A 13,606-nucleotide genomic window follows, 5' to 3' on the forward strand; every position below is an offset into this window, starting at 1 on the left:
CAGAAAGCAACATCATTCCATTAATTTGCAAGAAGTGACCATCACAGAATAATGAAGGTGAATCCTGCTACTCTAAGGTGCACATGCCTCACTTGCCTACCATTGACTTCTGTCCGAGTCAAATGAGGTAACTAGCCATAGTCCAAAAAGGACTATAGGCATCTCTCTTCACCGGGGGGGGGGGGGGGGAGAGAAGAATTAGTTATATCAAGCTGGAAGGGCACCCCTGCACAAGAATGGGGCAAGGCGAGGGGCAGGCCTCAATGAGCAACCACAGGCCCTATCCCATAAGCAGGCCAGTGTGGGATTGAACCCTTGCTGTTGGCAGCATGCTGCATCACACATTAACCATCTAGCCAAGTGAGCTAGAGACCATGGGTGCTAATCCACTCATTTGCTGATAATCTATTTTGCTTCATCAGTAGTGAATTTTAGAAGCCACGTTGAATTAATGTGGCACCAATTTATTTCCAAAAGTGAAGTGAGGTCAGGTGTACATTTTTTTCTGTCCAGTTCTTTCTTCCCAACAGTGCCTATTACAGTGGAAAATCGGAGCACCCCACCAGGCACTCTACTCCCAGATACTTAAAAATAAAGATAAATGAGTGTATGTTGCAATGGGGCTTTGTACCAAGCCCCACACACCACTGGTGAACATTTTAATAACCGGCAGTAATTAGATCACTGACATTTGTTTTTGTAATGTCCATCATCAATCATCTTGCACATTGTATTTGAAAACAGTAGGTCTCCATCCAGCTGGAGCAATATTATTAACAGTTTTTATGTCTCAATGCTACAACATTTTATTACTTTGTGCATGTCAATGAGCATAACAATGCCAGAACTATGAAAGCTGAGGCGGAAATCCCATGATATTGCAGGAGGCATGTTGAATTCTATCATACTCCACAGGTTTCAGTGTAGACTAAACATTAGAAAATTAATGAGCAAGCTCAGTATATTACTTGACTGGTAATTGTATTTTGCACAATTACTGGATCTCACTCTTGTAACCTCTTTTTTTACACCTAAGAACCAGCACAAACAATGTTGGCTCCATCACTCTGACTGGAAGTCAGAAAGTATTAGCCCTCCTAGAATCCCAGGATGCCGGATGTGCAATATTAGAATCTACGTGCATTAGAGTACCAAACCGCTTCAACGCATGGAAGGGCCGTAGTTTCACTTCAATAAAATCTGGGTGTAATTAACTGACTGGCAATAAAATTGCAGGAATCTACAAGCTCCTTTGTGTTGGCCTTTGCTTAGTGGTATGTAGCACTCTCGCTGCCGAGTAAGTCAGTCATGGGTTGAAGTCCCACTTGGGCACATAATCCAAGCTGGCACATCAGTGAGGGGATGCTGCACAGTTGAATTTGCCGTCTTTTTGTTGAGACATAAGAATATAAGAACTAGGAGCAGGAGTAGGCCATCTGGCCCCTCGAGCCTGCTCCGCCATTCAGTGAGATCATGGCTGATCTTTTGTGGACTCAGCTCCATTTTCCGGCCCGAACACCATAACCCTTAATCCCTTTATTCTTCAAAAAACGATCTATCTTTACCTTAAAAACATTTAATGAAGGAGCCTCGACTGCTTCACTGGGCAAGGAATTCCATAGATTCACAACCCTTTGGGTGAAGAAGTTCCTCCTAAACTCAGTCCTAAATCTACTTCCCCTTATTTTGAGGCTATGTCCCCTAGTTCTACTTTCACCCGCCAGTGGAAACAACCTGCCCGCATCTATCCTATCTATTCCCTTCATAATATTAAATGTTTCTATAAGATCCCCCCCATATCTTTCTAAATTCCAACGAGTACAGTCCCAGTCTACTCAACCTCTCCTCATAATCCAACCCCTTCAGTTCTGGGATTAACCTAGTGAATCTCCTCTGCACACCCTCCAGCGTCAGTACGTCCTTTCTCAAGTAAGGAGACCAAAACCGAACACAATACTCCAGGTGTGGCCTCACTAACACCTTATACAATTGCAACATAACCTCCCTAGTCTTAAACTCCATCCCTCTAGCAATGAAGGACAAAATTCCATTTGCCTTCTTAATCACCTGTAAACCAACTTTCTGTGACTCATGCTCTAGCGCACCCAGGTCTCTGCACAGCGGCATGCTTTAATATTTTATCGTTTAAATAATAATCCTGTTTGCTGTTATTCCTACCAAAATGGATAACCTCACATTTGTCAACATTGTATTCCATCTGCCAGACCCTAGCCCATTCACTTAACCTATCCAAATCCCTCTGCAGACTTCCAGTATCCTCTGCACTTTTCGCTTTACCACTCACCTTAGTGTCACCTGTAAACTTGGACACATTGCCCTTGGTCCCCAACTCCAAATCATCTATGTAAATTGTGAACAATTGTGGGCCCAACACTGATCCCTGAGGGACACCACTAGCTACTGATTGCCAACCAGAGAAACACTCATTAATCCCCACTCTTTGCTCTCTATTAATTAACCAATCCTCTATCCATGCTACTACTTTACCCTTAATGCCATGCATCTTTATCTTATGCAGCAACCTTTTGTGTGGCACCTTGTCAAAGGCTTTCTGGAAATCCAGGTATATCACATCCATTGGTTCCCCGTTATCTACTGCACTGGTAATGTCCCTACTACCGAAGTTAAGCTCACTGGCCTATAATTTCCCGCTCTCTGCCTACCTCCTTTTTTAAACAGTGGTGTCACGTTTGCTAATTTCCAATTCACCGGGACCACCCCAGAGTCTAGTGAATTTTGGTAAATCATCATTAGTGCATCTGCAATTTCCCTAGCCATCTCTTTTAGCACTCTGGGATGCATTCCATCAGGGCCAGGAGACTTGCCTACCTTTAGCCCCATTAGCTTGCCCATCACTACCTCCTTAGTGATAACAATCCTCTCAAGGTCCTCACCTGTCATAGCCTCATTTCTATCAGTCGCTGGCATGTTATTTGTGTCTTCCACTGTGAAGACCGACGCAAAAAACCTGTTCAGTTCCTCAGCCATTTCCTCATCTCCCATTATTAAAACTCCCTTCTCATCCTCTAAAGGACCAATATTTACCTTAGCCACTCTTTTTTGTTTTATATATTTGTAAAAACTTTTACTGTCTGTTTTTATAATCTGAGCAAGTTTACTCTCATACTCTATCTTACTCTTCTTTATAGCTTTTTTAGTAGCTTTCTGTTGCCCCCTAAAGATTTCCCAGTCCTCTAGTCTCCCACCAATCTTTGCCACTTTATATGCTTTTTCCTTCAATTTGATACTCTCCCTTATTCCCTTAGATATCCATGGTCGATTTTCCCTCTTTCTACCGTCCTTCCTTTTTGTTGGTATAAACCTTTGCTGAGCACTGTGAAAAATCGCTTGGAAGGTTCTCCACTGTTCCTCAACTGTTCCACCATAAAGTCTTTGCTCCCAGTCTACCTTAGCTAGTTCTTCTCTCATCCCATTGTAATCTCCTTTGTTTAAGCACAAAACACTAGTATTTAATTTTACTTTCTCACACTCCGTCTGTACTTTAAATTCTACCATATTGTGATCGCTTCTTCCGAGAAGATGCCTAACTATGAGATCATGAATCAGTCCTGTCTCATTACACAGGACAAGATCTAGGACCGCGTGTTCCCTCGTAGGTTTAAACATACACCCGGTCTATCCTCGTAACTGGACATCAAAGATTCCACAGCAATATTGGACGAAAAGTGGGGCCTTGGCCAATATTTATCCTTCAGTTGACATCACCAAAAACAGATTATCTTTTTTTTTTATAAATGTTTTTTATTGAGTTTTCAAAAAACAGATTATCTGATCATTTATCTGAGTGTTGTGTGCAAATTAGCTGCCCTGTTTCCAACAACACAACAGTGACAACATATCAGTAAGTATTTGTAGACTGGAAAGCGCTTTGCGGCATTTGAGGTTGTGAAAGGCACTTTGTAAGCACGTCTATTGTTTACTTTCCATTCTATCAACAGACTGTTGAATACATACTCTGTTGACTTTTTAAGTGAGAGAGTGCCTCCATATTCCTTTAGGGACATTAGCTAAAAACGATGCTATGGTTTTGGTAAAGCTACAGACAATTATCAGACATTTTAATTATCTCAGCTCGCATTGTGTAACATGGAAGCTCTTTAACTCCTCGCCTGTTTCTGTTTGAAGATTGCCATGGCTCCATATTACATGGCAGTTTTTCCTTTTTCTTTTATTGTTTCCCTCCGCTCTTTATGACCCTGATTTTGATTGGGTGGGGGGGGGGGGGGGGTTTGCACGTTGGGGAATTGGTAATGTGCATGCTCATCCCAAAGGCGGCAGCAAATCTAGGGACTCTCCCGTTGTGGTGGCCATTCATGGTGACATACATTGTGTGGCCTTCAGCTGCTCTTCGCCCAGACTTAATGCTTCACACATGTCCCTGGGTTGTGAGGGCTGGCAGGCCATTTAGCCATGGCAGCATCACCACAGAAACCCCCTGTTCTCAACCAGCGTCCGTGAATGTGCTCTCCAGCGGGGTGCTGACTAATGGGAACTCCGGCTGATTCTTCCCCTCTTGGTGCTCGGAGCACTGATGCTTCTTGAGACATTCCGCTAAGATCAGCTAACTCAGCACAATTCTGGGATCAAACGCAGATTATGGGGACATTCTAAATTGGGCATTAGCCGTTAAAAATGAACCATGGAGGTTTGGACTTGAGAGATTTATTAAATGGGGCTTTATCCACCAAAACACAAAAATGGAATGTATTTCAGACTATAGGAAACATAGGCCGGGATTCTCCGGCCCGGCCCGCCAATTCTCCGGCGCTGATTCTCGGGCGCCCGCGGGATCGCGGCCTCGCCGGTCGGGGGCCGTTGAAAGCCCTCCCCGCCCCCGACGATTCTCCGCACCTCGACGGGCCGATTGCCCACCGAGTCCCGCCAGCGTGGGTTACGTATGGTCCCATGGAATTCTGGCTGCGGGGGCCTCCTGGTGGAGGAACGGGGGGGGATCCGACTCTGCGGGGGGGGGGGGGCAATTGGGGCCTACCGATCGGCAGGTGGGCTAGTTCCGTGGGGGGCCTATGTTCCTCCGCGCTGAGCCCCTGTAGAGCTCCACCATATTGCATGGGGGCCGGCGCAGAGACGGGAACATGCGCGGAATTGCGGTGGCTATGGCGCGCATGCACGGACTTGCGGCGGCTGTGGTGCGCCGCCTTCCGAGCGCCGGAGCAGCAGACACCACTCCGGCGCCGTACTAGCCCCCTAGGGAGGGGTGAACACCTGGGCCTGGTGGCCCATTGGCGCCGGAGTGGCTCGCGCTGCTTTTGATGCCGGCGTCAGAACTATGCCGCGGGATCGGAGAATCCCGCCCATATTGATGAATTACATAATGGATGAAATTACAGTTGCTGCCACTTAAAGCATCCACATTTAAAAGATGCAGGGATGCCGGCGTTGGACTGGGGTGAGCACGGTAAGACGTCTGACAACACCAGGTTAAAGTCCAACAGGTTTGTTTCAAATCACAAGCTGCTAATCACTCACCTGCGGAAGGAGCTGTGCTCCGAAAGCTAATGATTCAAAATAAACCTGTTGGTCTTTAACCTGGTGTTGTAAGACTTCTTACATTTAAAAGGGACTGATGCTTATATCAGTTTAAAAAGTGAAAACCATTTTCCAGTTGCACACGCATCAATCCCAAAGTTGTCAACTCCAACATCGTAAGCACTTTTTTTGGACAGAAGCAGCTTTGCTTGGCTGCTGTTTTGCACCTCGTTCAGTGGTTTGAAGAGGACGTCCCAGCGTCCACTGTATGTGACATTTGGGCTGTTTAAAATGCTTGTTCAGTTAAGGAGTTATAATTGTGTGTTTTCCCTAGTCTCTGAATGGTACTGAGATTCTCTACTTCACACTGACTTGTTTCTGACTAACAGCTCCTGTTCCTCTATCTCCAGATGCCCACAGCCAGGCTGCATCAATCTTGCTCAATGCTTCCCCGACAGTTTTTATGCACCTTTGTCACCAATTCGCTTTAGCCTGCACAATGAATGGCTTCAACATTACCTTGAATTACATGCTTAATATGATTAAGCATCTCACTTCATTATAACTTGACTGCTTCACTCCGGCCATTCTCTCACACCACCCCGCATGTGGTGGGATTTTACAGGTGGGGTTTGAAGCCAAATTCACATTGACGCTTCAGACAGATGTAGATAAACACATGAAGAAAACAATTAAAGGACCTGGGAAAGGTGTTGGGAAAACGTAGACACATGTGAAGCTACTACTGGTGCAGTTACGATTTTCTTTTTCAATTACGGGATGTGGGTGTCGCTGGCTTGACGAGCATTTATTGCCCCTCTCTAGTTTCTCTTCAGAAGGTGGTGGAGAGTTGCCTTCTTGAATCGTTGCAGTCCTGGAGGTGTAGGTACACCCACCGTGCTGTTAGGGAGGGTGTTTCAGGATTTTGCCCCTGCAACAGTGAAGGAACGGCGATATATTTCCAAGTCAGGATAGTGAGTGACTTGGAGAGGAACCTCCAGGTGGCGGTATTCCCATGTACCTTTTGCTCTTGTCCTTCTAGATGGTCAGCTGCGGTTTGGAAGGTACTGCCTAAGGAACCTTGGTGAGATTCTGCAGTGCATCTTTACGATGGTACACACGGCTGCCATGTTTGTAGTGGAGTCATTGAATGTTTGTGGAAGAGTTGCCAATCAAGCAGGATGCTGTCTTGATGTCACGGGCAGTCAGCCTTAGCTCACTTCTGACATTCAATTTTTCTTTGTTTTGTCCCTGTTTGAACCAAGGATGTAATGAGGTCAGGAGCTGAGTGACCCTGGCGGACCCAAACTGAGCGTTCGTGAGCAGGTGATTGCTGTGTAAGTGCTGCTTAATAGCACTGCTGATGGCTCCTTCCATCACTTTGCTGATGATGGAGAGTAGACTGATGGGGCGACAATTGGCTTGGTTAGTTTTGTCCTGTTTCTTGAGTATAGGAAATACCTGGGCAATGCTCCACATTGCCGGGTAGATGCGAGTGATGTAGCTGTACTGGAGCACCTTGGCCAGGGGCTCTGCAGATTCTGGAGCACAAGTCTTTAGTACTATTGTCGGAATATTGTCAAGGCCCATTTACAGTATCCAGTACCTCCATCTTGATATCATGTGGAGTGAACCAAATTGGCTGAAGACTGACATCTGTGATGCTGGGGATCGCCAGAGGAGACCAAGATGGATCATCCACTGGCACTTCTGGCTGGCTGAAGATTGTTGCGCATGCTTCAGCCTTGTCTTTTGCACAAATGTGCTCAGCTCCTCCATCATTGAGGATGGGAATATTTGTGGAGCCTCCTCCTCCATTGAGTTGTATAATTGTCCATCACCATTCACAACTGGATGTGGCAGGACTGCAGAACTTGGATCTGATCCGTTGCTCGTGGGATCACTTAGCTCTGTCTATTTCTTGCTGCTTATCATAGAATCATAGAATTTACAGTGCAGAAGGAGGACATTCGGCCCATCAAGTCTGCACCAGCCCTCTCAAAGAGCACCCTACTCAAGCCCACGTATCTACCCTATCCCCGAAACCCAGTAACCCCCACTTAACCTTTTTGGACACTAAGGGCAATTTAGCATGGCCAATCCACCTAACCCGCGCATCTTTGGACTGTGGGAAGAAACCGGAGCTCCCGGAGGAAACCCACGCAGACACGGGGAGAACGTGCAGACTCCGCACAGACAGTGACCCAAGCCGGGAATTGAACCTAGGACCCTGGAGCTGTGAAGCAACTGTGCTAACCACTATGCTACCGTGCTGCCTTATGCTGTTTGCCACACAATAGTCCTGTGTTGTAGCTTCACCAGGTTGACACCTCATTTTTAAGTATGCCTGTGTTGCTCCTGGCATGCTCTCCTCTACTCTTCATTGAACCAGGGTTGATCCCTTGGCTTGGTGGTAATGCCGGAGTGGGTAATATGCTAGGCCATGTGGTTACAGATTGTCATTGAGTGCAATTCTGCTGATAGCACAGCCCCTCAAGGATGTAGGATGTCCAGTCTTGGGTTTCTTGATTTGTTCAAACTCTATCCCATTTAGCATGATGGTGATGCCACACAACATGATGGAGCGTTTTCTCAATGTGAAGACAGGACTTTGTTTCCACAAGGACTGTGTGTGGTCACTTCTACCAATACTGTCATGGACAGATGCATCTGTGGCAGGTAGGTTGGTGAGAACGAGGTCAAGCATGTTTTTCCTTATTATTGGTTTCCTCACCACCTGCCGCAGTCCCAATTAAACAACTGTCCATTAGGACCCGGCCACACAATCTTGGTGATGGACATAGAAGTCCTCCACCCAGAGTACATTGTGCCCTTGCCGCCCTCAGTCCTGAGGGGAATGTGCAGAGACCTGGGAGTCCTCGTACATCAGTTACTGAAAGTAAGGTTGCCCATGCAGCAGGTAGTAAATGGTATGTTGGCCTTCATAGCAAGAGGATTAGAGTAGAGATGCAGAGATATCTTGCTGCAAATTTACAGGGCCTTGGTAAGACCACACCTGGAATATTGTGTGTGGTGTTGGTCTCCTTATCTGAGGAAGAATGTTCTTGCTATAGAGGGAGTGCATAGAAAGTTTACCAGACTGTTTCCTGGTATGGCAGGACTGACGTACTGGGTTGAGAAATGGGAGAAATTGGGTTGCTAATGATTATTTTAGCAGGAGTTCAGAGGAATGGGGTGGGGGGGTGGATCTCACAGAAACCTGCAAAATTCCAACAGGATTCGACAGACGCAGGAAGGATGTTTCCGATGGTGGGGGTGCCCAGAGCCAGGGATCATAGTCTAAAGATATGGACTAAACCATTTAGGACTGAGCTGAGGAGAAATTTCCTCACCTCGGGAGTGGTGAACCAGTGAAATTCCTTACCACAGAACGCAATTGAAGCCAAAACATTGTATGTTTTCAAAAAGGTGTCAGATAAAGCTCTTGATGCTAAAGAGATCGAAGGGGAAAGCGGGAACAGGGTACAGAGTTGGATGATCAGCCGGGATACTGAATGACGGAGCAGGCTGGAGGGGCTGAATGGTCTAACCCTGCTCATGTTTCCTGTGTTTTCCTCCAAGTGGTGTTCAACATGGAAGAGTACAGATTCATCAGCTGAGGCAGGAATAGGATGCGGTTATCAGTATGAAGATTCCTTGCCCATATTTGACCTAGCCTGAGACTTCATGGGGTCCAAAATCGATGTTGAGGACTGTTACTCGACTATAAACAATATAGATGATGATGTGGGGGGGAAGCTTCAGTAAGTTTGCAGCTGACACAAAGATTGGCCGGGTGGTTTACAGTGAGGTTGAGTGTCTTGGGTTACAGGAAGATATAGATGGATTGGTCATATGGCAGATAAGTGGCAGATAGAATACAAGACATTAGTAAAGCCACTCTTGGAATACTGTGTACAGTTCTGGTCACCCTATTATAGAAAGGATATTATTAAACTCGAGAGAGTGCAGAAAAGATTTACTAGAATGCTACCGGGACTTGATGGTTTGAGTTAGAAGGAGAGGCTGGATAGACTGGGACAGTAGTAGAGGCAGGTACAATTTTGTCTTTTAAAAAGCATTTTGACAGTTATATGGGTATAGAGGGTTGGCCAAATGCGGGCAATTGGGCCTAGCTTAGTGGTTAAAAACCTTGCGGCATGGACAGGTTGGGCCGAAGGGCCTGTTTCCATGCTATAAACCTCTATGACTTCTATGTGACCAGGAAGTTTTCAATGAATGACATGATACTGCGAAGATCCGAGGAACAAAGGGACTTTGCTGTGTTTTTTTCATAGATACTGAAGGCAGAGGCCAGGTTAATAGGGTGGTGAAAATGACATATGGGACATTTGCCTTTATCAATCGAGGCATAGATTACAAAAGCAGGGAGGTCATGATGGAGCTGTATGGAACTTTGGTGAGGACACAGCTCGACTACTGTGTGCAATTCTGGTCGCCACATTACAGGAAGGATGTGATCGCACTGGAGGAGGTGCAGAGGCGATTCACCAGGACTTTGCCTAGGATGGACCATTTATGAAGAGAGGTTGGATAGGCTTGGGCTGTTTTTTCTGGAGCAGAAAAGATTGAAAGACGAACTGCTCCAAGGTGTACAAGATTATGAGGGGCATTGACAGGGAGTAGCTATTCTCCTTAGTTAAGGGTCAGTTACGAGGGGGCACAAGTTCAAGGTTATAGGCAGAAGGTTTAGAAGGGGATTTAAGGAAAGACCTTTTTACCCAGAGGGTGGTGACGTCTGGAATCCACTGCCTGGGAGGGTGGTAGAGGCGGGTTGCCTCGCATCCTTTAAAAAGTACCTGGATGAGCACTTGGCACGTCTTAACATTCAAGACTATGGGCCAAGTGCTGGCAAATGAGATTAGGTCTGTCCTATAATCAAAGCTGTTCTTCATATGTGAACCTGTTTGCAGGCTATCTGACTGGTGGGTTTCACAGCTAAGCCTGAGCTTGTGCTCACCTGACAAGCACCTGCCACCCAGCAACAAGAACACTAACAAACTGTTCTGCCTAGCCCAGAGATCCTGCTTTGCCTGCCGTGACCCCATCTAACATAAACTCACTCAGCATACACTGCGGATGAAACCTGGGACCTTTGCAATCTGTACCTCGATGCTCTGCCAATTCTGGCTTGTTGTCCGTCCCGAAGTTTTGCTGCTCTACCGTTGGCAGCCATTCCTTCGGCTGCCTCAGCCCAAAGCTCTAAAATCTCCTCCCCCCTGAAGCTCTCTGCCTCTCTTCCTACTTCGCAGATGCTCATTAAAACCTTTTTGACCCCCGGCACTGGAGGAGTTCTGGAAGGGGGTGGCGAGGACGGTGTCGAGGGTGGTGGGATCCAGGGTCAAGCCAGGATGGGGACTCGCGATTTTTGGGGTTGGGGTGGAGCCGGGAGTGCAGGAGGCGAAAGAGGCCGGTGTGCTGGCCTTTGCGTCCCTAGTAGCCCGGCGAAGGATCTTGCTACAATGGAAGGATGCGAGGCCCCCAAGCGTGGAGACCTGGATCAATGACATGGCGGGTTTCATTAAGCTAGAGAAGGTCAAATTCGCCCTGAGAGGGTCGGTACAAGGGTTCTTTAGGCGGTGGCAGCCTTTTCTCGACTTTCTGGCTCAACGATAGGGTACGGGGACAGCAGCAGCAGCAACCCGGGGAGGGAAAAGGGGAGGGAAAAGGGGGGGGGGGCCGACAATGACTATGTTTGTTTATTTAATTTTAATATTTTTTAAGTTCTTTTGTTCATTAGGGTTGGGGGGGTGGGGGGATGTGATACATGCGCCGATACGGTCTGGGGGTGTCACAGTTATTATGGGTTATTGTGTTGCATTTCATTGTTTGTCGTTATGTTTTATATTTTCTGTAAAAAATTCCAATAAAAATTATATAAAAAAAAAAAAAAAAAAAACCTTTTTGACCAAACTATTGATCACCTGGCTGACTGACTATCTCCTCATATGGCCTGGTGCCAACTTTTTGTTTACTCCTGGAACATTTTACCATGTTAAAGACGCTTGATAAATGCACTCATCATACAGTGTGGAGCTGTACTCTACAGTGCACGTACCAGATGAATCTTCAGAGGCACACTTGCTTCTCTTACTTTCATTATCATTTTACTATCTCACAGCTTCACTGTCAACACTGAATCCCATAAGGTCCTTTCATATTTTGTGATATTCTAATATTGTGATGCAGGGATTTGGTAATGTAGGAAGCAATATTCATTGAGTAATTGGGAATAGTAACGTATTTATTTGTTCAGAAATGTGTAATGACATTGCCGACATTTTGGAAACAAATGTTTTTCTAGAAGGTGGCATGAGTTGCCAGACAGTGCATAGGGAGCAATATTAACAATTCTATCTTGTTGATAATGTTTTGCAGCAATAACAGGGAATGCAAATTCTCCAGCAAAAGACTTTCTTCACATTCTGGCCATTTCCAGAAAGAGGAACTGCTTTTGAGAAATTGCCACTAACTTTCCAAGACCTTGTTTCCAAATTATTTTAAATTTCCCCAAACTCTCAGGCAATCCTGATCTCTATTCTCACTTAGTTCTGATCTTGTTTATTTTTAACAATTGTTATTAGATTGTTAAAAAGATTGGAAAGATTGTGTTAAGCCAATCTCAACCAAAATCAACTTCATTGCCCTTTGCGGGAGAGTAAAATGGATGGGTTTTCCCGCTCCTGTTTGACTCCTGCTGGAATGTGCCATCGTGCAAGCAAGTTCGGGGTGAGATCAGATTTTGCCGAAGTGAAGTTGCCCACTGGCTGTCATTGCCCTGATTCGGGTCCAATTTTAACTTGATCCTTCTTCTAATTGGTGGACGTCAGATTGATTCTGCGGGGCTGCCAATAATTTATATAACGCTGTCATTTTAACCATCCCTCAATGCTGCCTTCCCACCATGTCATTGTCAGCATCCTTTGAGCAAGTGGGCATGTCATCCACAGCAACGATGTGGGCTCTCTGTTTAACTGCGCAGGTATCACAGAACCCAATCTGCATGGATCAAGGAACAGTGACAGCTTCCCACATTTAATGGGAGGTTGATTGTGGGATAGAAGAACCCAGGCAGAGGAGAGTTTCCTCGTGGGCCTCCTACTTCATTCCCAACCTCCACTCGGAGCTGTAATTCTCCTCACCACTTACCTAGGTCCCCTGCTGCGGGCTTCTGTCAATGAAAGGTTGCTACGTCCCTAGATTTGCCACCCTCTTTGGGACGAACCTGCACATTACCCATTCCCCAACATCCAACATCACCCCCCCTCCCCCCACGCAATCAAAATCAGAGCCAAAGCATGAAGCAAAGCTCTTATCTGAGGTGAAGGAAAGTTGATGGGGCGTATGGAACCTTGTCTCAGAATAGGCCAGTGGCTTCAGGGGAAAGGAAGAATGGAACTTTAAAGCAATATATGTGATTCCAACTGAAAGACAGTAGACCATCCGACTTATTGTTGCTATGAACAAAAATCTACAGGTTTGCATTGGTATATCATCTATATGCTGTAGATATGCAGAGTGAGGGAGAAAGTTGCATGCACCCTGTTAACTTTGACTCCCTGATCTGTGAGTTACTGTAAGTGATTTCTTGCCACCCTGTCATTTCAGGGACATGAAAGCAGAGGGCGGGAGGCAAAGACACCCTTCCGGTGGAGTCGGTGCCAAAGAGGTGGTGATTGGTCTTGAAGGAGTGGAGCTCGGTGCTGATGGCAAGGTGGGTATCAATGGGCAAGGGTCCAAAAATATCTCTGTCCCATTTTTCTGGTTCCAATTTTAATAATGACTGAGTACTCATTTAAAGACAAGATTGAGAGTGGGTGGCAAAGTGTATCCGTCACAGAAAATGAAATGAAATGAAAATGAAAATCGCTTATTGTCACGAATAGGCTTCAATTAAGTTACTGTGAAAAGCCCCGAGTCGCCACATTCCAGCGCCTGTTCGGGGAGGCTGTTATGGGCAGCTTTTCGGGCTGGTACGGGCTCTTTTCCTCCAGTAGGTGCAGAAGTATCGGTGTTAACAATGCATGTGAGTGACTTTGGCCTTTTGTGTGGCCGC

The 13,606-nt window shown here is 46.1% G+C and overlaps 1 protein-coding gene across 5 annotated transcripts in view; it reads left to right on the forward strand.

Annotated features, from left to right (window-relative positions):
- The window catches only part of cables1 (Cdk5 and Abl enzyme substrate 1), a 282,165-nt gene that overhangs the window by 162,509 nt on the left and 106,050 nt on the right, over positions 1–13,606 (forward strand). For all 5 annotated transcript variants that reach the window (XM_038808960.1, XM_038808958.1, XM_038808959.1 and 2 more), the window contains one exon: positions 13,159–13,264. In XM_038808960.1, coding sequence (XP_038664888.1) covers positions 13,159–13,264 — 106 coding nt within the window. The remainder of the gene's footprint in view (positions 1–13,158; positions 13,265–13,606) is intronic.

Source organism: Scyliorhinus canicula, chromosome 10, assembly GCF_902713615.1.
Source record: "Scyliorhinus canicula chromosome 10, sScyCan1.1, whole genome shotgun sequence".
NCBI lineage: Eukaryota > Metazoa > Chordata > Chondrichthyes > Carcharhiniformes > Scyliorhinidae > Scyliorhinus > Scyliorhinus canicula.